General features: G+C 44.0%; 3 protein-coding genes across 4 annotated transcripts; all 3 read right to left on the bottom strand.

Moving 5' to 3' along the window:
- Window positions 1-880: 880 nt before the first annotated feature.
- On the bottom strand, window positions 881-14,746 carry pard6b (par-6 partitioning defective 6 homolog beta (C. elegans)). The gene is made up of 3 exons (XM_077726059.1): window positions 14,418-14,746; window positions 13,092-13,314; window positions 881-2,877 (listed from the first exon to the last, which is right to left on the bottom strand). Exons 1-3 carry the CDS (start codon window positions 14,478-14,480, stop codon window positions 1,967-1,969), a joined length of 1,197 nt encoding a protein of 398 aa, XP_077582185.1. The 5' UTR covers window positions 14,481-14,746; the 3' UTR covers window positions 881-1,966.
- Window positions 14,747-17,206: 2,460 nt separating this feature from the next.
- Window positions 17,207-23,977, bottom strand: adnpb (activity-dependent neuroprotector homeobox b). 2 transcript variants are annotated; one of them, XM_077725080.1, is made up of 4 exons: window positions 23,582-23,977; window positions 21,698-21,814; window positions 20,623-20,715; window positions 17,207-20,543 (listed from the first exon to the last, which is right to left on the bottom strand). In XM_077725080.1, the coding sequence occupies exons 2-4, from the start codon at window positions 21,803-21,805 to the stop codon at window positions 17,739-17,741; spliced, it is 3,006 nt and encodes a 1,001-aa protein (XP_077581206.1). In that variant the 5' UTR covers window positions 21,806-21,814; window positions 23,582-23,977; the 3' UTR covers window positions 17,207-17,738. The 2 variants fall into 2 exon arrangements, with proteins under 2 accessions (XP_077581206.1, XP_077581213.1); XM_077725087.1 differs by having other exon boundaries at window positions 23,707-23,977.
- Window positions 23,978-24,465: 488 nt separating this feature from the next.
- On the bottom strand, window positions 24,466-27,404 carry dpm1 (dolichyl-phosphate mannosyltransferase subunit 1, catalytic). Its single transcript, XM_077719105.1, has 9 exons — window positions 27,199-27,404; window positions 26,913-27,012; window positions 26,786-26,819; window positions 26,476-26,552; window positions 26,356-26,381; window positions 26,092-26,187; window positions 25,932-26,000; window positions 25,373-25,487; window positions 24,466-24,897 (listed from the first exon to the last, which is right to left on the bottom strand). The coding sequence occupies exons 1-9, from the start codon at window positions 27,387-27,389 to the stop codon at window positions 24,793-24,795; spliced, it is 813 nt and encodes a 270-aa protein (XP_077575231.1). The 5' UTR covers window positions 27,390-27,404; the 3' UTR covers window positions 24,466-24,792.
- Window positions 27,405-27,560: the final 156 nt, after the last annotated feature.

The following is a 27,560-nucleotide window of genomic DNA, read 5'->3' as shown; positions in this document are numbered from 1 at the left end:
CGACAGAAGACAATTACACCCTCTACCACTAGATGGCAGAAGGTACATTAGTTGTGTAACCAGTTTTTCTTTCTTTTTGGAGAGGCCTATGAGATGATTAATGTAAAATATACAGCTTGGGTCAATAAAAGGTTGGCAAATACTGATTTCAAACCTTCCATCAAGCTCCAAAGCATACTTTTTTTGGAATGTGGGTAGTATTCGGAGCAACTCCACACAAGCACGGCGAGAGCTGGGAAACGCAACACATAAACCAAGCTGGGATTTGAACCCAAAACTCTAGACGGAAATACAAGTCAAACATGCGGAGTAGATAGTGATTGATAGAGATATTGTTACCAAATATATCAGGAACATAAAGTACAATGCTGTTAAAGCCGACATAAACATTATTTTGCCTCTATAAAATAGTTGTATGCGGGTCAAAACAGCCTCACAAAGAAAAATGAAGTTTTGAATGTTAGTATGGGAATCAAATGTTTTAAAACCCTGTTCTGGAATGGAATTTAATGCTGGTTTTGCATGCACCGGGTCTTGTGGAATGATTCTGGAATGTCCAGGAGGAAGAAATATGAGCTTAAAACAAAAGTCAAAATGTCCTAGCTGAATACTTTCTTAAATTTGGTGATCATTTCAAGGATAAAAGTTGTTTTGTTTTTTTTTTGGCCTTTTTTTGCTTCATCGATGCCGCCACCCAAAATCTAGTAGTGATGACTGTTTGAATAAATACGAAAACCGTCCATACTGTAATACAAGCGGCAACAGCAGTACTGTTCTGATTGAGCGAGTACATCAACGATAACAATTTACCATTAATGTCAAAAAAAGAATAAAACAAAACACACATCCTCCAAAATAGAAATGCATGACAGTTAAGAATGACAGTTAAGAATGACCTTAAACAGGACCTGGAATTTATGTCATGTGTCAACTATAGTTAACAACCTTTAAAATGCCAAACTCACTTCAATTGCTCCAAAATAAATTGTTGTCTATTTGTGTAGTATGGGTCACACTGCTACATAAATGGACTCACACAAGGCATAATATGGCTTCTTCTAGTTTCAGGTGTAATGATATTGGGATATATATCAGATAAAATGAGATTATTAAGAGGGCCAGCATCTGATATAAATGATCAAAAAATATTCTATTGTTCCTCATTAGATAAGTAATGAAGACATGTTAAAAACACACAAAAATCTGAGGCTGAGGTGCCTAGACTTATTATTCCTAGATTAAAAACATTATTATTATTGCAGGACGCAGCCTGGTCAGTGATTTTTCTGCAATAGTCTCGTGGACGATTGTCGTGCTGGGAGAAAGGCTTGTTTGTGTCCAGGGTGTGTGTTGCTGGGGAAACGCTCATCTATTCATAAAAGACACCAGAGGGCACCCATGCTCATTTCTGCCCTCTAGAGGAAGCTTGAGAAAAGGCGGATAAGTGCTCGTGGAAGCATGGAAGGGAGGGTGCAGTACCTGAATTAAGAGGAAGGGTTAGTATATCTATGTCGTGATAACTTCAGTGAGTTTAAGTGTCTTGTGGCTTCACGCACACGCGCGGGTGCAAGAGTTTTGGGTGTGGTATTTCACGTGTAAATGCAAGGACGTACAAACAAAACAAAACAAAAAAGGCTTTGTGTCCAAATTCAATATTTACATGTTATTGTGCTTCTCCATCAAAGTCATTGGCGTCAATGGCTGGTCCGTGACTCCTCTTCAAAATGCATGCAAGTAATGACCGTGTCGTTGTTTCTTCATCGTTTGAAGGCGTGGCAAAATTTCTTGACCAGTTAGCTGAAGTGGGGAACAGTCATTTGGAAAATGTTCCATCAGCGTTTACGGCAAAGTGACTTTTATTCCTTCAGGGTGGACGATTGGGATGTTTTAGCCAGACTCACAAGAAATAACTCTTGTTAACTTTGTGTAAACGTACCGAGTGTGTAGAAGTACTCCGGCGTAGTGTCTACAGTGTGATTACGGTCCCATCCTCTTCGAGACTCCGCCTCCCCCCGTCGGGCGAAGACGTGGAGGACCCACCGGCCTTGCTCAGCGAGCCGCTGCTCCCGCGATTCATCGCGACGCCGTTGACCGCCGGGGGCGTCGGCGAGGCCGACGTGCGCAGGTTGAGGTGCGGCTCGTATCGAGGTAGCACGGACACGCTGTAGGTGGACGGTGTCCGGCTGACGGGGAGGGTCTCGCCCCCCGCCTCGATGACCAAGTCCTCGTCGTCCTCGTCGCTGTCGAGCTCCCCGAGGGGGAAGTTCTGGATGATGTGCGAAGGCGCGGAGGAGCCGGAGGCGAGGCCAGTCGACGAAGTGTAACCGTAGAAGCTGGCCCCGCTGTCCGAGGAGCGGCTCGAGCTTCCGGACGCCGCGCCTCCGCCCCCGCGGACTACGTTGTTCCGCTGGTTGGCCGGCTTGACGGTGATGATGAGGTTGTAGCTGTTGGCTATCATCATATCTGTCACCTGGTCCAGAGACTTCCCGGCCACCTCGATGCCGTTGACCTCAAGGACTTCGTCGTTGACCGCCAGGAGACCCGTGCTCTCCGCCAGGCCGCCGGGAACCATGCGGGATATAAAGATGGCGGGGACTTTCTCCAAGCCCTGCGGAGTGACCCGCACGCTGGAGCCGTCACGGATGTAGAAGCCCAGCGGCTTCTCCTGGCCGTGCTTGTACAGCCGTACGCGTCTGTGCGTCTCGGGGAGGATGTCGACGTCGATGATGGACGAGACGGGACGGAAGTCCCTCGGCAGACTGATGATGACGGGCGGCTTCTTCCTGTTGGCGTCGGGTCGGAGGAGGACTGCCGAGAGTACCGTGTTCTTCTTTCTGGTCAGCGAATCGGTACCAAAAGTTGTGTAATCTGCTTCTTCTGCAGAATAAAAGCAGAAAGTACAAAGAAGGGAGAAAGATGACAATAATTGTTATTGAATGGCGCATTTCGTTCATCAATACATCAATTTCTTAGAACAGCTTGAAAATGAGCTTGCCACACTTGAGACCGTCCCCAGTTCATCAATATCAGTTAGAAAAATAGCTTACATTGGTAGTATTCAACCTATATTTTAGAAATGGACCAAAATGTTTGTTTTCAGGACCAATGAGATTCTTAATAGAGGCTGATTTGGTTGATATACTAAGGAAATGTACAATGTAACAAATTACCAATTATTAGCCAATGATCAATCTGTAATCAATTTAAAATAACAATAATAATTAGATAAAAAAGATCTTTCTTTAAAGCCACGTTAAAGATTGTACAGTAATCCCTCAAATATTGCGGTTAATGTAGACCAGACATGGCTGCGATAATCGAGGGAAGACTGTAATCATAAAGATTTAGTCACATGCAACAGGTGATATTTTTAGGAAAATATGCCGGGTTGGTCTAGTCTAATGTATTTGGGACCAAATATAAACTTCTGATTTTCGCTTTTGGTTCAGTTCCCGTGGAGTGAATAGTTGTGTAAATGATTGTCAGCTCCAATATATTCTCACTGTAAGTGAATAGCAATAAGTTGAGGGACCCTTCTGTTCCAAGATAGCAGGGATTGACCCCCGGCTCCAGTGTAACCCTGAGCAGTATTAGTCGGACTCATTTGATGAATTTTCAACGGGGTTGGACATTAAGCTGTGCTGAAATTCGCTCTGCTGCTGTTAGTAGTTCAAAGTACTTCCAAAAAGACATACAACACTCGACGCCGCTTTTGTGCTGTCACCATTGAGCTTTTATAGTAGACTTTAACCTGAAACCTGATGACACAGGAAGAACAGAGCAGGCAAAAAGGCATGAAAAGGCAGGAAGTCCACTTTCTAACAGCTAACTAGAAAAAGAGCATCAGCTAAATATTAACAGCAGTATAAATTCCACTCTCTTCCGTCAACACCCAGCCAGTGTTAATCTGTGTATGTACACTTTGGATGAGAACCATTCAGGAAAAAAATCGGGGGTAAAAAAAATCCGCTTTCACGTCATCTTTCTACATTTGAATGTCTATAAAGAGACGCTATGCAAAAAGGTGGGTGTTATTGTTCATGGCACACAGTTCCCATCTGATCTTAGTATTACGCAACTTCCCTTTCATGCACACATGGCTCTGTGTGGCATATGAATGGCCAGAGGCAACAATAGGGTGGAGGGTAGGCAAACTGCACTGTTTTTCTTCCAATTGCTTGAGCCTGCATTGACAGGATCATGCGTTTGAGTGCATGGGTTTGTGCTGATGCGCACTGCTATGTTAGCCTATCATACTAGTTAACTACTGACTAACCATAGCTATTGCTAGTAGGATGTGATTAAATGTGTGTATGAGCTTTTAGTTGAATATTAGGGTCTACCTTGGCATGTTCTCCATTTAGTTTTGCACCCAACTGATTTGGATTCATTTAAATTGGAGATTCTTCCAATAAATGTTCCCAATTGGGTTTCTCGGCAAACACAGTCGTTAAAAACGTCTGTGATCAGCGGTGATGTGACTGTAAGGCTGCCAATTGACTACACTTTTGCAGATAGCTAACAGTCCCTGAAAAGAAGTCCAATCTAATGCTTTTCATGGAGTTTCAAAACAGCATTGTTGATCATTACAACTTTTGATTTCATTCACAAATAATTGTCTTTTTATTTCATTCACTAATAATGCTTTTCATGCAGTTTCAAAACAGCATTGTTGATCATTACAACTTTTTATTTCATTCACTAATAATTGAGTTACAAGCAAGTTTGAGCAGACTCAATTTGTGGGAGAGAAAGGAGGCAACAAAAGAAGAGTTGACAGCCAGATTAACGACATTATGGTAAACCGTTCATTGTACTGTACATTCATTACAGTTAATGAGCACAGATGCGGAGGAGCTTTCAGTCTAATTATCTGCACAACCTCCAAGCAACTTCTACTATATTCCTCATTTGTACAAATGACCCTTTTTATGCCTGCGGTTTAATTTTGCAGGCTAAAGGCCTGTCAACTCTCTGCTCGTTCAACCAGTTTTCGTCACAGCTTTCAGCCGCTATATCCTACTAGTGCTTGTTTTCATTTTTTTTAAATGCCTATGAAACCCATTTGTTAAACGTACTCAGTTAAAAAGAAACACCACTCAACCTCAAAGCTGGAAGGATTTATGCTTTTGATAATTTGCATTTTACTAATAATAAATGACCGTTATCATCTCACCCTCATTTTCTGAACCTTTTTTAATCCTCATTAGGGTCACGGGGGGTGCAGGAGCCTATTCCAGCTGACTCCGGGCCAGAGGCGGAAGTCACCCTGAAGCGGAGACCAGCCAAACGCAGGACAAAATAAAACAGACAACCATACACATATACATTGGGGCAATTTAAAGTGTCCAATCAGTCTACCATGCATGTTTTTGGAATGTGGAAGGAAACCGGAGTACCCAGAGGAAACCCACGCAGGCCCAGGGAGAACATGCAAACTCCACACAGGTGGACATGACATGGATTTGAACCGAGGACCCCAGAGCTGTGAGGCCGACGCGCTAACCACTCGCTGGATGGACCTTTTTCTCTTCTGCTGACATCTCAACTAGTCAGATTGTGTGTAAATGAGCGGATTGAGATTGAACCAAGCATTGCGAAGCATCTCGGCGGTCCCACTGGCCACCCACTGCAAACTCAGTGGCCCGCTCATCATGGTTGTGCACTGGTCAGATATTCGAGCTATGCGGTGGCAGCTTCGACACCCCCACACGTTTGAATGGAGTCAGCGATGAACAACGGAAGTGAAATCACTGGGGGACAAAATGACGAGTGGCCGACGCCACACACGACCACGTGTGCACGCAGGCAGTCAAGCTTGGCGAATCCACTCTGCTCTGAATTAAAAGGCCATGTCTTGCCATCACAAAGGGACGTCAAGAAGCAAGTTGGCCCGAGGAAAGGAAGCCACTCTTGATTCCTCTGACGGTCTGCATGCATCGTCCTTCAATCGACTAAAACTAACATAAAAGATGTATTTTTTAAGGATGGGATTTCAGGGTTGGGTGATCAGGTTAAAAAAAAGGCAGCATTTTCGTTATCGTCCAAAGCTACCAACATCTCTAATAAAGGGTGGCAATTATGTGTCAAAACCTAGGAAGGGGATTTACTACCTTCCTGAATTACTTTTTGCAAGCCATATTACATTTTTAACAATTGCCTTCCCTGCTACCTGATTCTCAATTATTATAATCTTTATTTTAAAAATGGGCAAATAGTACTAGAGTTTCAATTGTTGTTGTCTCTGTTTGACTGAAGTGCTCACAATCTTGGATACTGAACATAATGTTTCAGGTTGATGATTAACAATGAGGGTCTTTCTGCATCCCGTAGAATGTTGAGGACATGTTGTAACCTTCAAATGAATGTCGACATGATGAGGTGGCATTGTTGTCATTTCTATCTCATCAAAAATAACCTCTACGCATACTAATACGTTTTAGCCTCTCAAGACCTATGTTTAGCTTGTCACGGTAAAAAAAAAAAGATAGCTTTTCATCTTATCATCAAAAATAATATAACAAAAAATGTTTACATTTAAAATACTAAATCGGATATTTATCTTTTCTCGGCCACATTGTTTTGCGTTATGGTATTTCCTGCATATCAAGTCTAATTTGTGCACATATAAGCACTACCCTCGATTCAGTCATCATTTTTTTAGCAACAAATACGACGTATCTGCGAGAGAATACGGTAGGTTAAACTTAAGCCCATCATAAATGGGTAGATAAATATCCCACCATTGTTTAACAGAATTGACCCCAAATTCGCAGGTAGAAGAAATAAAGTAGGAAAAAACATCTGTAATAATGTAGACGAATGCTTTAGTGCGCGAGTGTTTACGCAGGCATGAAAGTAGTCCACCTTATCCACACATTACTCATGTGAAGCCTCGCTGTAAGAAAAACAACACACAAAGACAAGAAGCCGAAGGTTGCGGTGTTCTGGAAACAGTCGAGTTTGTTGATGACAAGCCTAAACGCTCACTACAGTCTGTACCGAGGTGTTCCTGACACAGGGTGTTACGGCACTTGTGTGTGTGTGTGTGTGTGTGCGTGTGTGTGTGTGCCAGCGCATTTGCGTGTCTGCCAGTTTGAGCTTGTGCAGATGAGAACAAGCAAGGCGAGTGCAAAACACAAGACGTGAGAGACACTAAAGCACGAAAATAACACAAATGCTGACCGAGGACGGGAAAGCAGCGTGCAGAAGTGATAAAAGTTGAAAAGGAGTACATTCCCATGGGTTTGCTATTTCTGGTGCGGGTGAGTGTACCTTGTGCTTAACAGTCTATAAGATCATCGGACAAATGGTAATAATAATCAGACAAAGATCACATGTAAAGAAAATGCAGGAATTAAAGGGACATTTTACATTAGGGGGGAAAAAGCTATTTAAAGCGACGTTGGCCTGTGTGAAAAAGTGATTGATTTCCCTATTAAATCATAAATTAAGTACAGTTAATCCGATTTTTTTGGAGACCTTCAGGACATTTTGACTGGCCAAACCCATAATGAAAGTTTTGTGTCTTGTTAAATCTGGCATAGTGCCGCATTTTAGAAAAAGAACACCTAACTATGACTCAAAGAACAAGAGTTGTTTTGACAAGGGGCAAAAGCAGCAAGAGCCATGAGGTGCCAAGTTGCTGACAGTTTGATGATATTTCAATTAAATCCTTTATGTGATGGAATGTGGTACCGATCATTAGCCTGCCTCTATTATGGTCCCACTCATGAATTCACAATCACAGCCATCGCTCTTTCACGATTACATCCATGGAGCTTTTGGATGTTTCCTCATTTTGTCGCTGAAACCTGATGAAAAGAATTGTGAAATTGTGGCCATTAGTTTACATCATGCGAGATGTAACCAATGATTGATGTAGAACAGGAAAGCATCACAAGCTAAAAAAAGAGGTGAAGTAAAGGAATACAGTGATAATATTGCGGTTAATGTAGCACGGACATGACCACGATAATCGAAAAATCGAGAAGTAGGGTCACCGCTATTAAAAAAATAAACAAATATATTTTTCCCCCTTCAGTGCTGAGTCCTAGTAGCAATAGTCGCCTTAAACATTTTAAACATGTTTTTAAGAACTTCAAAAATAGATCTCTATTTTTGTGTAATAATTAATAGCAGAAAAAAATCGCAAAGTAATGAATTTACCATAAGTGAAGTCATGTTAATCGAAGGATTACTGTACATCACAAAATAATGTTTAAGGGAGACTCTAAGTATACAGACCAATCAAAAAGACTTGGACAATGGAAGTAGGCAGTGACTGAACAAACATGGTTGTTAACTGGGGGACTTAAAGAGCTGTCAACAAATATTTAACTTCCTTCTAGCTTAGTCTCCATTTGAATGCACATTTTAAGAGCAGTCATTATCAAGAACACACATTAGAGAATTTGGAGCGGCAATTTCTAGAAAAACTTTTAAATATTTTTCTTTGTACACAAATAGTTGTGTGCCCCGCATGATGTTTTTAAAACATCGGCTGGTGTTTACGCAGCATTGCAGCAAAAGAATCACTGGGAAGCAGATACAGAAGCATCTTTCAGGCTTAAATAAAACATAGCTGAATAGACGCTGCTTGAACACTCTAAATTGCCCCTGGCCATGATTGGTTGTCCGCCTCCTTGCGATTGGCTGGCGGCCGATTGAGGGTGTTTCCTGCCTGGTGTCCATACTTGGCTGAGATAGGCTCAGGCACCCCTTGTGACCATTGTGAGGAGAAGCAGTTTGGAAAGTGACTGAATGAATAGGATGATAAATCTCTACGTCATCAGTAAGCCAATGGATGGGCCAGAACACGTGAGCTGCCTCTGAATAATAAATAAAGTGGAGTATTGAATCTTTAAATACTTCATTTTAAATGACATAAGATGTATTTTTGCTTTTGACTTCTATTCATCTCATCCAGTTCCTTTTTTCTTCCCTCAGTCAATTCTTCCTTACTTCAAAAGAAAGTGAGCAAAAGGGCCCTCATGTCAAAGCCACATGGGCCTGTTTCAATAGAAGCAGGTTTATGCGGCTTTTCTCAACAGATCACCCCCCCCCCCTGTCTCGTTTACTAAGTACCCCTTTGGCCGCAAGCGGGGTCTCCAACGAGGGTCCAGTCTGACCCGCTGTCCCGTCTAATCTGGCCGACAGAGCTGATCTGAGACTGGCCACATTCCAGCCAAAACGCACCCCCCGCCCACTTGTTCTCCCTTTTCTACTCTCTCTTTTCTCTCCCACCCTCCCCAGCTGGGGCCTCACTCTACATTCCTCCCTCACTAATACTATTCCCTCTGTTTAAATTCCAATCACACTTAGATTGCACTTGCTCTCCTTTCCCCTGTCTAATTAGTTGCCCTGACTCGATAATGCCTCTTCCTTGAATGTCATTTTTTCTTTCTTTTTTTTTCTTTTTTTGCTATCCTCTTGTGCGGCCATCATATTAAGCCTTAACATGCGTTCCTCCTCCACACATTCCTTCCTGGGGTGCACTGTTACTTCATTTTTATTTATTTTTTTACATGTATCATGTTAGGAAGAAGTATTTATGATCATTTCACGCTAATTTTCACACTGATTTTACCAATTTATACTTTAGGGTGCCGCTGTGTCTTAAAATTCTGCCTTCTGTACATTACATGGATAAAGTACCTGAAACGGTACAGTTTTGAGTCCAAGTAACTACATTGCAACTAAAACAATGTTTTATACTTAGAAAGGTTCAAAATACTACAATGTGCTTGATTTAAAAAGTAGGATTCTTTTTTAAAACAGAAATAATACTAATTTACAGAACATGTGTTTTTTTTCAGAAATGTTAGCACTGTAGAGTTAAAATACTCGTTTCAAAATAAACTGTTAAAAATGTTGGTTTCAATGTATCCACTTTTGGTCAGCCATTTTGGAAATGACATCATTATTGGATGTCCATCACAAGCAAACCGCTATGATAAAAGTCGTCATTTTGGAAAGGGGACTCCCAATAAATGCATTCATAAAAGATAGAAATATAATTATGGGAATACTGCCAAAAAAGTGAGTAACCCAAACTGTAAAAGGGAAGAAGATCCAAGCTGAAGTGAAATCTGGGACAAAACAAAGGATTTAATAATTAGCAGATCGTGGAAGAAATAATGCCAAAGTCGAGGAATTGATCAGAGGACATAGTCCATCCAACTCCAAATTTCCAGACTTGTCGGCCTTTCTGATTTCTGCCATGCACAAATGACAAATGTTGATTGGCACGAAATTACGTGCTATCTTGGCTTGGCTTTTTAAACTTTGTCCAACATTTACTGTACATAGCTCCTTTGACTGGATGACTCACTGGTTAGAGATTAGCAAGGCAAGCCCAGCTGGGATAAGCAAACATTCCATTTCCTCCTCATACCTTTCCTCCTACCTTTCGGGGACCGAAACTCCAAGAACTACAGAACAAATCCACACTCTTACAGAGAATGAGATGTGAGCAAACACCATGATGAACACGGGTTGGAAACTGATCTTCTCGGAGGATAGCGACAGAGATCAGCATATTTTTTAAACCTAATTATATAAGAAATGTCTGCATTGAAAAAAAAAAGAGAATTACATCTGTTTGACATCACAAGAATTAAATACATCCAAGAAGACAAATGAAAACTTTTCAATTAGTGTTGTCATGCTATCAATTTGGGTTTCAATCCAATACTTACACACAGAGCCTCAATATTCAAGTTAAGTGTATTTTTAGAACCGCAAATCTTTATACATTCCCACAGGACTTCACAAACAAACCATGACGGACGAGAGAAGTAAAGGAAGGATAGCTAATCAATTTCAAATTCATTTAATTTGCAGCCTTTCAAAGCTATAGTTTCCATACTACCATTGCCTTGTTGAACCGAATTATATTACCAAGAAAATCTGGTATTCCATTTGAAAAGCTTACTATTCGCGCCCAATTGTTATCTAATAACAGTTTCATAACTTCAGCATAAATGTCAACATTTAGTTAGCTATTAATTCTAAGTTAAACACTATATCTCACCCCAAATGAATACATTCTGGCTGTTTTTTTTAAAGTTCCTGACAAACATACCCCAAGTAAATAATGCACAAGAACTATTTTGGAAGGACTACACTTTGTTCCTAGGAGCTAAATATCTACAGTGCAATTCCATAATGCTCTGCAGCTTCTCTGAACATTAAACAACCACTTCAGCACTTTAAAGTCATCCATGAGCGTGCTTCTCTCCACTGCTGCCATGACAACAGATAAACACTGGGCATCTCACGGTTGGCACAATAGCCAGCGACTCGTCGTTCACGAACACGGGGTTTGGCTCGGGTGGGAAGCAAAGCAGGCTGGGGTATCGGATGAGCTGAAAGCATTTTGTGATAGAACACGTCGCTACTTGCTGTATGACGCTCATCAACACAAGGAGGTCTTATCAAAACAATGGCAGAATGAATTAAACAAGACCAGAAACGCGTGCGCACATGCACCACACCTCATTCCTTCCATCCCAACATCTGCACACCAGCGGAAGAGCAGAACCCCTGGATAGAACGATTCTAAATTTAGCCACCAAAGTATTCTAAAATAAACCACCATGTTCACACACAGACAAGCAATATGATTTCACCATGGCACTCCAGTACAGTTGGCTTTGGGACAAATATGGCCTACTTTAGGCTTGCCTATGATCGGTCCCCTCTTGTGAAATAACATGCCATTCCGCCACCTTTTACATAATCACCTGCAGGGGTACAAAGTCTAAGTAGTGTTTAAAATCTGCTTAAGTCGTTAAAACTCTCATACGCAGCGGACATATAACAACCTGTTTGGTTGTCTGATTTAATTGACAAAACATTCGCCATGTTCACCTGCATGTAGCTAGAAAGCAGACAACAACAATGCCTTATAGAGAGAGAGAGCGGCATTAGGCTAATTTCCACGCCACCTGTCCAGCATTGATCCACATTAATCTCTCCACACTCATGGAGGAGCAGCTAATCGATATAGCATGAAACTGCATCCAATGAGCTTTTTTGTGCTAACCAACAGTTCCCATTCATACATTTTCCAAACCGCTTTTCTCCACAGGGGTGGCGGTGGGTGCTAGAGCCAATCCCAGCAAACTACGGGCAGCAGGCGGAGCGGCACCGTGAACCAGTGACCAGCCAAGCGCATGGCACGAAGGGATGACCAACCAACCATTCGTGCATAGCACGGCAATTTAGACTGTTAAATCTGCATGTTTTTGTCATGTGGGATCAAAGCCTCGACATCAGGCCTTTGCATTAACCAACCGTTCACTGGGCTGCCCCAATCAGCTCGTTTTTAAAGGATCTAGTGAGCTTCTCGTGTGTCACACAATGCCTGCTATGCCGTTTATGTAGGCATGTTTGTTTGAATGCACATCTGAGCTGCAACAGCAGGGGCCCAGTGTGATGCTCCTGTCTGGGGCGTGTAATTGAAACACAGTCCCATGCAGTGCGGCACACTGACCCCAACTAATCTCCTTCATGACAAAGTGGCTTACCTTCTATAGGGTCATATGGCAGGGCTTAAAACACAACACAACATGGAGACAACCCAACAAAAGTCGCACGCTGTATGGAAAAGACCCCACTGAGGGACTCTTCCTTCAATATACTGTGCTTGTCTTTCTTGGGTTCACAGTGGAGCTGGAACCAAAAAAGGTTGATTGTAAGCAAAAGATGGATGTATGCCCTGGACTGGTCGCCAATCAGTCGCAAGTGATTTATTAATGGCACAATAAGTATTAATAATAATAGTCCTACCACACTACTTCCTCTCTTTAACAAGATTTACGCAAATTATTAGTATATTATTGTATGGTGAATATTGTAAAGGCCCTTTCCCACATCAAACGTGTTCTGTAGCCTTATTTGCAGTTTTTACTTTGCACAAAAAAGTCAGTTTTATTTGCTCACAAAATAACGATTTCCTCTTCAACAGTCAAGCCGGTAGTTTTCACATATTTAATGGCAAGCTACAGCTCACGCATGCAGGAAATTGGATCTGGAATGAACAGGTGGAACGTGTTCCCTCCCCCTTTCCCCTGCATTCTTCCTACCTTGGCGCTGCAGGAAGAGTCTGAGAAGTGGACTTGCGGTGGAGATAGCCTTGTGGTAGTTGTCATCATTGTTGATGGGGAGAAGGTCACCATGCACATCAGCGTATCCCACCAGCAAATCCACATTGGGAATGCGATGCACGTGTTGCAGGAGGCCGTAGAACTCATCGAAGCGGCCTGGCTTTGAGCGATCCAGAGAAAAGCGGCGAAACTCGGCACCAAACTGGGATAGAACCAGAAATAGTGGCCATTAAAACATGACTTCTGACCACATAAAAAATGAAATCATCTCTACATACAACAATATGAAAAAGTTTGACAATGCCTTGGTGAGCTAGTTTTTGAGGAGTTTCAATAACGTAGTAGTTAGTGCATAGCATAACTACTATGTTATTAGCATAGTGATGCTAATCACCTTTTAGTTTTTCCATGGGCCTAAAAAGCAATGTTGTGTCAAAGTGTACATGAGAGATTAAGAACAATTATAAAAAAATAAGATCCATAAAGTCCACAAATACAGTACATAGTAACTGTAGCCTGACAATGCTCTTACCAATGTCAGATCTCTCCGGTATTCACTTTTAATTCAATTAAAGGCTTAATTCATAAGGTTTATTAACCTAGTCCCTTGCCCCATACACGGTTAGAGGACAGTAGTATATCTAGTTGTATGTACATAAGCGTATACACTTTTGTAAAAATCGGAGTATAAAAGTATATTGACAGACGTTAGTGTTCTTATCCGTCTTTTCGTGAGAATGAACGCAAGCCCTTGTTAATAAAGTTTCCCCGGCCTGGCGTGGACCGACCAGAGCCGAGGACGGCCTCCCGTGACCGGCCCGCCCCAAGGTGAGGCCGCCCGCCGCGGAACAAGACAGCACCGCGCGGACCCAAAGACACCTGTGCGCTCCAGCTCCTGGAAACTACCATTGAGCAAGTTAATTTAACAAGTATGTCCTCGGCGCGAGTAAAAAAAAAAATGGAAGAAGAAGAAAACAGCCTAGAACTTATGTCAACGCGCCACAATGAAAACTCGACTTTTGCGCTGAGTCAATATTTGGAGGAGAAAAGGGGAGGCAGTGACAGGTGAAAATTGACTCCGAGGCGAGATCCATGAAAAACTTTGGTCAAAAACACGGTTCTTCCCACCATTTTAAGCTAGCGAAAGCTAGCAACCAGCTCAGGTTAACTTTATCCGTATGTGCACTTGCTCATTTGTGGTAACAACTTGATATCAGCCACTTTAGCTGGGCTAAATTAGCCTAGGGTGTCATTAAACCACGAACATCCACAACAGTAACAACGGGTAGAAGTTGTCATATTCACCTTACTCTTCACCTCCACGGCACTTAGAGAACGGTTGCTCGGCACTCGGTGGTTCTTGTTCATGTTTCGCCGCGGACCTCCCTTCGGGACCCAAAGAGCCGAATCCGTCCGATACGATATGCTTCCAGTTGATGCAGACTTGGCTTTTGTCCGTCAAAGATACACGGCGACCGACTACCGTCGAGCAGCCCCGGTGCAGCGCAACTTGTTCCCCGACATACTGGCTGACCCACAGCCGGACACCGGTGCGCTGGTAGCGGCTACTGTACTGAACTCGCCTGGTGGTGGCTCTCTCGCTTCTCTCCTTGAGCCGCGCCGCTTCAAAATAAGTCTCTTGGTCGACGGCTTCAAAATAAGAGCCTTGCCGGTGTCCTTTAGGTTGCTGTTCTGTGACATCTGGCGGAAGAAGGAAGGAAAAATACATTCCAATTATTTATTCTGAAAAACTGCACTGTGTAATAACCACTTCCCACGATCCGTTATCCCATGCATTGTTTATACTTTTAACTCTCAGTATTCCCATTTTAACTTTATATTTTCAACTACAAAGTTATTTATTCATTTTTGAAGTATTATTTTCAAGGATTAAAATTTAGGCTTTAGAAATTGGGACAACTTCTTGGCCATAAAAAGTACCCGGAAGGCACCAGAAATGACAATTATGTATAATTAATAAATGATTATATTATTTTGGAAATATTAATAGCCTGAATTGTTTTGTTCATCGTTTTTATTTTATTGTGTGAAAGCAATTTGCACTAAGTCTGTAGAATTGGAACACAGGAGAGGTTAAATTATCATAACAAATTAGGAAAACAGTAAATACATTTTAGCAGGGATGCATTATATTTAATAAAAAGGAATAAACTTTAGATGAATGACATTTTTTATAGACCTACATCATAAAAATCTTATACTAGTGACAAGACACTATTACACGATACCTGAAAAACTGTTCGATAAGGTGGAGAAAAAAATACTAAATCTGCACAGATTTGATGCCAAAGGAAATCGGCAAAAAACGATTTTATTTTCCAAAATAGCCTCCTTTTAAAATGATCATTACGTATTACTATTCTTTTGCCTCTTTATAGCACTCCAAATGCTGCTGAAAAGTCCTTTATGGTTTCTACAATTTGCCACAGTTTGACTATATGAGTATATATTATTATGATCCGTTGGATATGAACTAATGATCTTGCGGTTTCCAGACTGAGAACATACCAAAATCCTACCCTGTTTATCATTAAAGCTCAGGTGAAATTTGGTGTTGGGGTCATCTGGGGGTCAAATGAGGAAGCTCGTCGACTCTGAAGTAGTAACTAACTACACACGTCCACACAGCAGCCTGTGGGTGTTTCCCATCAACAGGGGGCGCCACTCGCCCAAAACCACTTCCCTTCTCGCCTCCAAGCCTCACCCTTCCTCCATCAGCCCCAGCTCTGACCCCCCCCCCCCTCCTTTACCTTCCTCTGACTCCCCCATTTTCTCCCCAATCCCCTCCCCCACTGCTCTCCTTCCCCCCCAATGCACTGCAGATGAGGCCTCCCCCCCACTCCTATCCATGCAGTCTGCCTCTCCTTCTCCTCCCCTCTCGCTCTGTTACAACAGCATAGCAACACCGACTACCCAGCCAAGGAGAGCCCTCTTCCCCTCCATTTTGTCTTCATCACCAGGTTGTAGGACACTTAAAGGATGAAATCAAAGAACTCCCACCGCCTATGCTACTCCAGGACATTTCACCTCAGCAGACTTCATGTAGTGTTGTCTTTAAACCCTGGTTTTGTGAAAGCAGCACCATTTACTCTAGCCCACATGTACGTGCCAAAGTGAAAGTTCATTGAAGGCTGTAATTATCCTAGTTTTGATTAGTTTTGTCCCCATTGGCTAACGACCGGTCAAGAGCATACCATCATCCTCGTCCTGTCCTCCAAAACCCCATTGGACAGGATCCGGGTCACCTCATCTGATTTTCTGAACCGCTTTACTCTCACTAGGGTCACAGGGGGTGCTGGAGCCTATCCCAGCTGACTTCGGGCCAGAGGCAGGTCCCTCTGAATCAGTGGCCAGCCAATCACAGGGCACACAGAGACAAACAACCCCACTCACACTTAGAGTGTCCAATCAGCCTACCATGCATGTCTTTGGAACGTTGGAGGAAACCAGAGTAAACCGACACAGGCCTGGGGAGAACATGCAAACTTCACACAGGTGGACCGACCTGGATTTGAACCAAGGTCTCCCACTGTGAGGCCGGCACAAGAACCACTCGTCCCACGAGCCGCCCCTATCTAGGTCACCAACAACCCTAATGAGGATCTCAGATTTATAAATTGATGCTGCTTAAGCCCGTTATTAGGTACTCATTATTAACTGCAATTGACAGAGCAAGACAAAATTTCGTTTTCTGTATCACTTATCCTCACAAGGGTGGCCGGGGGGTGCTGGACCCTATCCCAATAAATTATGGGCACCCTGAATGGGTCCAGAAGCTTGATAAGGATCCTGAGTCAAACTATTTTGGCCGCGGTTGTGTGAGAAACAATCACAGCACTTTATTAATTTATGAGCAAGTGTAAAATAGACTCGTGTAAAACAAACACACACGGGAAAAAAATACATGAGATAAATACTATATTAATAAAAACGTGATGGCTACCATCCAGTTATCAGTTTTGTGCGTGAGTGGAAATTGGGCGTGTGTAATGGGGAACACTACTAGAGAGCAAGGAGACTGCAGTCGCTAAGAAGCAAAAAGCTGCAAATTCTTGTCGTCGAAGGACCATCTGTTCAATTCAACAGAATTATTTATTTGCCGTATTTGGACAAAGAAAATGACTTTCAGTAAAAATAAAGTTAACATATAGCAAAAGACCAGCCACCAAAAGCGACACTATCATGTAGCATAGGGATGGATTTCTCTACCTTAGACAGCAAAATATCCAAGAGATGTGTTCGGCGACACGGGGTCAAACGTGTCCAAAAAATACCTGTACAAATTTACATGTTCTCAAAGAAACTACTTAGGTAGAAAATAGGGGGAGGAAATTAAAGCTGGATGAATCCGTGAGGTTTACAAATCCACAAACTAAAGCAAATACTACTAACGCCTGTTTTGTTTGATGTAGGTAAACCCCAAAACTTAAGATTTTCCCAAGTGTATTCGTCCAATCCTGAATGTTGTCCAGTGGCGCTTGAGTGGACTGAAATGTCATTGGATGGCTTGTTTGAAGTTCCTTTGTGTTCCTTGGGTCTTGGTGAGGCAGATTTGTTGGTGTGGGCCACAGGTCTGGAAAATTGTCTTAAACGTTTTGTTCCTACTTAGACCTGCTGCTTTCCCAGCTGTGCTCCATCGCCCCCCCGCCTCGCAGACGAGGGCACAAACTTGGGAATAATGATGGGCAGAGCATCCCTCCCTTTGGCAGCCTCGGTGGGACAAAAGCCATTCTCCAGGTGCACTCCTTCATCTCCGTCATCGTCATCATCGTCCTCGTCGTCGTCGTCATCGTCCTCCAAGGCGTCCCGCTGGTCCGAAATTACCTTGTCGAGCGCCGTTTTGGCTCTAGTTCTGGGTGCCCCTCGCCGGACTTCCTCTTCCCCGTCGGAGAAGATGGCTATGGGTTCGACGGGATCGGCGGGCGCTTCCTGCAGCGGGGTGCTGTCGATTGACTCGGTTTGTTCTCTCCCGGCCCCGAGCGATTCCTTGATCCTCTGGCGGGCTTGTTCCGACAGGCCCGGGCGGGTTCTAGACGTGCGTCCTTTTCCCGACTGGCCCCGGGACACTCCGCCCAGCCCCTCCAACGCCAACCCGTGTGTGACTTTACCGACCTCGTGCATGCTGAATCCGAGTAAGATGGCGGGGTTGAGGCTTTCGCATTCTTGCGTGCATTTCCTGCGCGTGTTGGTGAAGTGGCCGGAGATGTCGGACTTCCACAGCCAAAGACCGGCCGCCAACTTCTCCACCTCTCGCTGCGAGGCGTAGGGCGCCCGGTTAAAGTAGCGAGTGAGGAAAGCCTTCCTGGATTCGTACGACTCGTTTTCCAGTCCTTTGGGGTCGAGCGCCAGGGCGACCGGCTCGTCGGGGTTCTCTTCAAAGGTACCGTTCACGTCTCTCGGGTGCGCTTTCTCCCCGGGGGGCCCCCGCCTCTTTCTTTTCGGGGCGCCCGCGTCGCCACGATCGAGGGCGATCCGTTTGCCGGCGCCGGCCTGCCCCTGACTGCTCCGTGAGGCGTGAGCGGACTTCTCCTGGCCGTTGTGGGACTTGCCCACTCCTCGACAGTGCACCAAGTGCAGGGTGATGGTGGAGGCGGTCATGTTACTGGTGTACACGCCCAGACAGTGTATACACTTATAGGTCAGTTTCTTCTCCACCGGGTGGACCGTCTGAATGACCTGGTGCTTGTCTCGCAAGTGATGGGCCAGTGAATCCGAGATGGGGCCCTTGAGGATGGAGAAGCAAAGCGGACAGAGTGTCTTTCCGACGTCCCTCTTGTAGGGCACGGACGTGAGAGGGACATTTTTAAGGGTGGCGTTCTCGGATAGGCCGCCGTGGGTTTTCGGCGGGTGCTGAGACAATAGCCGCTTGGACGACAGGAGGGACGAGGATAAGGAAGGCGAGACGGCGGGGTTCTGGGAATGAAAGGCCACCGACTCCTCTGGCGCGTCTTTCATGTTGTAGGTGGTCACGATCAACTGAACGTTCTTTGGATTGCCTTGCTGAAGGGTAAGGTCGAAAGTCAAGGGCGAGTCAACACGGGGCCCCACCGGCTCATCCGGGTGGGACAGACGCATGTGGGCTACCAGCTTCTCTACGTCGTTGAAGGTGGCCCGGCAGTGCTTGCAGCACAGGCCGTGGATGAGCATGTGGTTTAACAAGGTGTCGCTGGGGAGATAGCGGTTGCAGTACAGACACTTGCTGGTAAAGTTGTGAATCTTCATGATGTAGTTGGCCACGGCGGGCACCTTCTCCGCTTTGTGCTCTTTCTCAAAGTGAGAACTGTACACGTTCTCGGGGAAGAGCTCGTTGCAAATGGTGCATATCTTCCACTTCTGGGTGTAGGAGGCGCTCAGGACCGAGGAGCCACTTTTTTTGGCTGTGACTGAAGCGAAGGTGGTGGCTGCCGCCTGAACTCGCGAGCCCAGAGGGTTGGATTTGAGGGAGGACGCGGGGCTGACCAACAACGGGCTGCGCAGGGCGCCTCCGGAAAGGGGCTGTTTGGCCGAGTGTGGCTGGGACGAAACCTGGGCGTTGCCCGGGAGGGTGGCCTTGGCTTGTTGGCTCGCGAAAGAGAAGAACTGGTTGGTCCCCGACTTTAATCCCACCGACTCGTGTTTGATCCCAGAGAGGAGACTCTGAGCGCCGAGGCTCGGCTTGCACGCGATGGGGACCCGGGCCATCTGCTGGGAAGCCAAAGGCCTGGGGTTGGCTACCACGATCCCCTTTGGGCCCATCCCGATGACCGTCTTGTCTCCGGGGGTTTTGGGGGGCATCAGCAAGATGGGCTTAGGCCGTGGGATGATCACGCTGGTGTGGCCGATCATGGCGGTCACCTGGTAACCGATCCGCTCGTGGTCCTCGATGACGTGCTGAACCAGCGCCTCGTAGGTCCTCGGGACAAACAGACACTTTTTGCAGTGGATCTGGTGGCTGGCGGCGCTGTTTGCGTTGCTCCCCTCCGCCTTTGCGGCGGGGCCGCCGTTGGGGGTGGTGGTCTTCTCCCCCGGTTTGCCAATGAAAGGCTGCGCAACCTGCTGGAAGTGTTCCCTGTATATGTGCTTGCGCACCACATTGTACAAGGGGTCCTGGTAGGTGCACTTCTTACAGTAGTACACGGCCTGTTCCAAATTCTCCCCGGGCGTCCTCTTCTGGAGGCCATCCTTCATCGCCAGACCGCCGTGGTGGGCGCTGGCGGGACCCTGTCGCATGGTGTTGCTGGGCACGTGGAAAATTTTGATGTGCGTCTCCAGGCTCTTTTTGTTGCCATTGTACATGCAGTAGGGGCAGTTGAGCAGGATGTTGTTCTCAAAGTCTTCGCTGTGGACGTTGCGGAAGTGGCTCTTGTAGGCCGAGAAGTATTTGGAGGAAAAGAGGCAGCCGGAGCAGCAGAACGGTTTGGATCTGTAGTCCTGGGGCACATTTGGATCACGGTTCATTTTACAACTCATCCGATTATTTTCATGCCAGAGTCACTACCATTTTACTCACCTGGACTTTGGTATGCGAAGGCTCCCACGTGCACACATCTTCCCAGGAGGTGTGCTTTATATAAACGTCCGGTGGGGTATAAAGTTTAAAGTCCTGCAAAAATCACAGAGACATTTGATGACGCATTTCAATTATGTTCAAGTAGAAAAGGAATTCATTTGAGGTTTGAGGACAACCACCCCAAGCATCTAGGTTCATTTTGTTTCAGCATTCTTTGTACACGCGCTGTACCATAATGGATTTCTTTACAATCGGGTGGCGGCCTTTGATTTAAATTACTCAAACTGCAACGGGGATTTCTCAAGAGTGTTGCTTTCACAGTAGTTAAAGCAGCGGTTACGGCGCAGGTTTGAGTTCAGGCATAAAATGTCATATAATGCACGAATAGCTTCTCTGCTGGTTGCCACGAAGCACTACTCTCCATTTTGTCTTTATTAGTTGAAGGAATTGTTTTTTTTTTCTAACATGAATTTCATAGAAATGTCAACAAACAGCTCAACTTTTTTTTTAAACTCAGGTGTCCTCCTTTGTTATAACCAAGTGTGGTTGCTGCTGCAAATACCATATTTTCCAGACTTTAAGTCACGATAAAAATGGTGATTGACACCTTTAATAGAAATGTAATTCTATTTGTATGAAAAACACTCAGACCTTGAAATAAACGTACTTCTAGTCAAAAGTTATACATTAAAGCTGGACCAAAGCAAGCCTTTTCTTGTCCCTTAATTGATTGAAGCACACTTGTAACTTCACGAGGAGCCTGCATAAAGATCCTTAATCAAATGTTATTACATAACATTGAAGCTAATTAACAGCGGTTTGATGACCAAGCTGCATTATTGTGTGCTACATGTGCATTTTCTGCAGAGAAAAAAACAGCAAAAATAAATAAATAAATACTTTGGTCTTTAATGACCTTCATTATTGACTGAGATGGGCCTGAATTAGAACTGCAAGTCCTAAAGACTTTTTAATGGCTTTTTCAATGGTGATTTTTGCGTAACCATGTCTATTTTTTTCTCTCTATCAGTCTGTAGAGGAGTTCTATAAAACATTGAAATGTACACATACATACCGCTAGGTGATCTTTGCAGTACTCCAAGCCAATGTCTCCCAAGGCCTTTTTGACATTTTTCCTAGCTTTGCGCAGACTGCCCAGGTTGTTGACAGGGAGTTGAAACATTCTGCTAGCCTGGATAAAAACAGAATAACATTGTTATCATAGCTGTCTCCATTCAGTTATCCATTTTCTATAATACCTAGCCGACATTCGATTCGCCGTCGCGCTGGAGTTTGTCCCAAATTGGACGAAGTATGCGCCTGGAAATTCCAATTAGGTGACCTTAACCAAATTCATTGGAATTCATACCTTTATCAGAGCAGCTCCTTTCCGGTTGTTGTCATGTTATTTGCGCCACTGGCAAATAATGGTGAAAATCCATTATCCATCAAGCCCAATTTTGTCGTTGAACTTAACTCTAATAAAGCTGTTTATGGTCAGTTTACTGTTTTCGACAAGAAGTGCTATAGGCACATTTTGAGTTCATCTTTTGAAGCTGGCTGACCCAAGGTTGGGTGATCTATGCTGTGCTTGTGTCTATTGGTTGTGGCAACTTAGCTGGGCGAAATTGGATGACTTGGGCGATTTGGTTTTGTTGCATTTGATGGCCAAGAGGCGACTACTCAGGTGTTTGCGTTTACAACCCCCCCCCGCTGCCTCACTTTCCGATACAGTAGGAACATGACGTGTAGATGGCGCTAGTGAGGAGCACCATTATATAATGCCTGGCTTTTCCCCTAGCCACTCGCCCTCCCTTTTTCTCCCTGCCTCCCAACGCCGCCACGGAATGGCGCCTCCTACTGAGTCAGCGGCAGCCTTTACAATATGTCTGCAGTAGAGGGGGAGAAGGAGTAATGAGGGGAGGGAGCCAGGGTGTGTGTGGGAGAGGATGGGCTCCGGGGGGTGAGGAAAGGGTAGCTCGCCGAGAGGACGGGGAGGGAGGGAGGTAGGGAACGACCGACTGACGGAAGCGGAGGGGGGATGGGATGGGGGAGGTCGGACGCACTGGCTCAAAGGGAAAGGGGGAGGGAGAGAGGGTGAGAGCGAGCAGAAGCGGAGGGAGAAAATGGAAACGGGTGAGAGAAAGAACGGGGAGGGCTGCTGGGAGGGAGGTAGAACAGGCGAGAGAGAGACTGAGAGAGAGAGGCCAGGGCTGAGTGGGAGAAAGGGGGAGAGCGCCATTGAGAGGAGCCTGCAAGAAAACCACATCGATGGATACTCACTGAGGGCCTGCAAAAACCGAGATGGTCCACCTCTGAATAGGACATGATCCCTGTTATCATCAAGACAGCTACCTCATAGAGTATGTGACAATTACGCCCCCCCCCTCCCCCCACCCATCAACCAAAGTTCGGGATGCTCAATTGAACCCTAAGTGACACCAGCTTTAATAATCAGGAATGGGCGACATTTTAATCATAATTCTGACAGGACGACACATTTGACACTTTACGTCTCCTATACACACCTGGAAATCAGTATGCATTAATCTTACCAGTCACCCCCCCCCCCCCCCCCGAAAAAACCCACACAAACGACAGACAAAATCCGAGTCCACCGAGTAAGCAAGAACTCAATTTCACCCTTTACCTTCCCGCATCACAGAAATCCGACATGCTTGTCCCACGACACTAATTGAGTGAAAAGAACACAAAAGCTACGACAGTTTGACAAAAGAGTGCCGAAGCTGCGCTAGACTAGCCTAGCATGCTAAGTTCAACCACAACAAGCGGGCTCGAAAGAGACGAGACCTCGGCGTATTTTGTCCGAAAACACAACCCTCTTTCTTTTATATGGTCCCCTATCTCCTTCTTTGTTTTGAAATTCATTTTAGATTAAATTATTTTCTATTGAGCTGGAGCTAGCCACAGAGTATTTGAACGTGACAGCCAAGTTTACCTGCTCTTACATCCGCTGTTGGGGTTCCGAGTGTTCAGCGTCACCCCAACGGGAGCGACCGGCGATATGCGTACAGGTGAGCCGCGGTTCCGAAGCAGGAGGAGGGGGGAGTCGGTCAGTCTTACCCCGCCGTCGGTCTCCCCCGCCGACAGGGGCTCTTCTCCTCCTCCTTCTGCTGCTGATCGGCAAACAGGAACACACCCGCTCCAAGCCTCATGTGACGAATAAAAACTCGGCAAGAGTGGGCACGTGTTAAGGGGAAACGAAAGGGAAATCACTTTTCATGTTTCAGAAGCTCGGGTATGTACTCGTATGTTAATAATAACATGGTCCTCTGCCCCGTTTTCCTCTTGACAGACAATACACATCCAGCCGAGTAAGTGCCCCCATCCAAAATGGCGCAAATAAACGAGCGGATGTGACGTTGTGTTTGATTATTTAGTATTCAGAGGCGGCGCGACGGTTTAAAAGTCGATGTTTATCCCCCGAACAACGCCGTTTGTCTTAAGTTTGAGGGAATTCGAGTGTTTACGTTGCTGTTGGTTCAGTTTGTTTTTTATTCCAGTCTATCATTTTCTTTTTTAAACAAGTCATCTGCACTGCAGTGTCGAAATTTGGCCAACAGGGGGCATCTTTTTGGGCTCGGTCTTAACAAAAATTACGATAGTGCCTTCAAATGCCAAATCTAGTAATTACACAAATTAAACATATTGTAGCGTTTTTTCTTCTAGTTGATGCATTTGCGAACCTCCCAAAGAGTAGTATTTTCTGATCACCGATTCTCTGGCCGAGAGACAGCTGGGATTGGCTCCGGCACCCCCTTGATTGCGATGAGGATAAAGCGGTTCAGAAAATGAGAGGAGACGAGAGGAAAAAAGCACTGGTTACGGTTTCAAATAACACTCAAAGTTTATTTTTTTTCCATGATATTTAACTCCAAGAATGTTATTGATGGTGACAGACAACCAAATAATTTCCAATACGTACGTTTCAGTGAGCACCAAACATTAATTCGCAACCGCAAGTCACAATACACTGGACGTCTGGCGCTGTCAATGGCAGCCAGACAAAATATCCTCCATTATTAGGATAATATATTCATTTGCTATCAGTGCTGAAACCAAGGGTTTCCCATCAACTTAAATTGTACAAAATCCTTAATAAAAGGCTCTGGATGATCATGTATTTACAGTACGATGAATTTTGGACACTCATGTGGTGACGAAAAGTGTGAGTAGGCCTTTGACAAATGACACAATCTCATTCCCTCCCAGTTTGGACTCGCCGTAGACACGATCCACGAAGGTGATGGGAACCTAAAAGACAGGTCAATGTATTGTAGAAATTGCAATTGGATTTTTTTCCCCACTCTATGACACCATGCTAAATTATTATAAATATAATCAGGGTGATTTTACTAAACTCTTAAGCTCTTCCAAAATTTGTGGTCAAATGTTTTCTTTAGCTAAACTCATTAATAGTAACAAAATGTATTGTGGTGATTGGGAATAGTAAAAAGGGAAAATTGATATTAAAAACACCGACGACAATAGATGCCCAAAATAATTACTCATAAAAATCATTATTGCAAACTACATGACTTTTTTTGGAATTTACCGGAGTAGCTCGGTTCTCGACCACAATCCGAATTGATTTTTCCACTTTACAATTAAGGGAAAAATAATTTTTTGCGAGTGATTTCTAATCTGGAAAGTATGGTAATGTTCATTTGATGGTACCAGTATCATTGACTTTTATTTTTTATTTTTTTGTTTAATGAGACCGACTCACCTCTCCAATTGTGTAGTTGAGCTGCCTGGCTCGGACAACCATCTCCATTTGAAAAACGTAACCTTTGGACACGCAGCGCTCAACCAGACTCTGCAGGACTTTCTTTTTGTACAGTCTATATCAAACAAGAAGCAAATAAATCACGAATACCGCATTGGATATTCCGTTTTTCTTGGAGTGATATTAATACATATATAATACATGAATAGTACTATCCATAGATTTCGTAAAAACACAAGAGTCAAATAATCATTGTAGTTTTGCTTGTTTTCTACATGTCATTGTAAGCCAATACGTATTTGGACATTTTGCACACGCACGTTATGTAGAATTTTTGTGTTTGTGTTTTCAGAAAAGAGGGTCCTGTAGTTCCAAAACATGAGAAAAAAATGAGGCCAGATTTCAATTCCTCACCCACAAATTAATGTAACGCAACTGCTAGGACTAAAATATTAAAAAATAGTGTTGGCTGATGTTTTTATCCCTGCAAAGGAAGGAAGGGCTCTGCCATTGGATATTACTTGGGATATGATCTTTTTTTTAGCACACTGAAGCTTACCTGAAGCTGCCTGTGAGGTCTGATGCACCAGGCCTCAGAAGCACTTGAGTCAGGAAGTTGGCGCCCCGGCTAAATTGCAAAAGGGCAAAAGCAAAAGGCAAGTTATAATACTTTACTAATGTTTTGCCTCTCCACTTGCTCATAGGGTCCGTATTTGTACCTGATGAGTTTCCTGCGCAGGTCCCAGCCGTAAACACCTCCACTGCCTCGGTAGCGAGTCCCCGATACCACATCATAATCGCCTTCTTTTTGTTTACTGATAGACAAAAACAATGACTTTCTTAAACAATTGTTGCTTCCAGCAGGCAACATTTGACAAGACAGCGACCTCTTTTTGGAATAAAATAGATCATAGAAAATAAATAACCTCATAAAACGCCTCCCGATTGCAATTGAAATTGAGAAATAAGAAATGAATACTTACTTGATAAATTCTGGGATAAATTTGGGCTGAAATGATAATAAAAAAAGTCAAAACACACTAAACATATTTTACAATATATTCCACCTCACTTGACAAAATTGATAAATAAGCTGCACTAACATGATGTGAGAGATCAGCGTCCATGATAAAAATGAAATTCCCAGTGGCGTGCTTCAGGCCATGGATATAAGCGGTGCCTTAATATTTGGAAACAAGAAAACAGATATGAATAATTTTTTAAATCAATTCCTGCATTCGATTAAATCCATTGGCCACCATTGACGGTCCTAGACGTCCAATCCTTTTAACTGTGAGGCGCGAACAAATTAATTAATATTCATTCGCCCATCCCAGTCAAAAGGGATTGGACGTCTACCACCGTCAATGGCAGAGATTCAGTTAAAAATAATAAAATAAAACCTGAACTTACCCAGTCCTAGCTTCTTTGGACGTGGCCGAAGAAGCTTGTTCAATGAAAAAAAAAAAAAGTATGTAAAAATATACAACGCCAATATGAACCTACAAAACAGGAAGACCTTTTAACAATCAATACTTACAATTTTGTCCTTTCCATATATAGTTTGGAGTTGTTCCGCCACCTCCAATGTCCCATCAGGGCTTCCATCGTCAATCACGATAATTTCATATGTGAAACCGCTGGAAAGAGCATGTTTGATTAACCAAAACGTTAAAAAACACAGCAAAAAACACTATCTTTACACGTCATAAAATGCTCTCGGCAATAATACTTAACATGAATAAAGTTAACTGTGGGTCAAGCTAGGTTCAGTGACACCTCATCACTAAGAAGCTTAACATTTTTGTACGCTTTTCTGAACTCACCTTTCGTCAAAATATTTCACTAAAAGCCACACAATTAAAGGAAGGTTTTCTCTTTCGTTATAAGTGGGCAATAACACGGAATATTTGTCGCCAGCGTTTGGCTTCGAATGCGAACTTTTCCTAGCTGGCATGGCGACGTCACTGGAATCAGTCTCGTTAAGACAGTTACTCTTAGCGAAGAACCATATCATTTCCGGTTTTATAATGCCCAAGTAAATTTATCGTGACCATAAATAACAATATTCTTATCTCTATCTCAACATTTGTATTTAATACTTTACGCAAAATAAATAAACATATATATTCCAGTTGAGTTGTTGCGTAAAAATAGACTCTAATCCCAGACATTGAAGACATCAGCA

Source organism: Stigmatopora nigra, chromosome 1 (genome assembly GCF_051989575.1).
Source record: "Stigmatopora nigra isolate UIUO_SnigA chromosome 1, RoL_Snig_1.1, whole genome shotgun sequence".
NCBI classification, from domain to species: domain Eukaryota; kingdom Metazoa; phylum Chordata; class Actinopteri; order Syngnathiformes; family Syngnathidae; genus Stigmatopora; species Stigmatopora nigra.
Note: the sequence above shows the minus strand (reverse complement) of the source record. Positions and strands in the feature narration are given on the sequence as shown.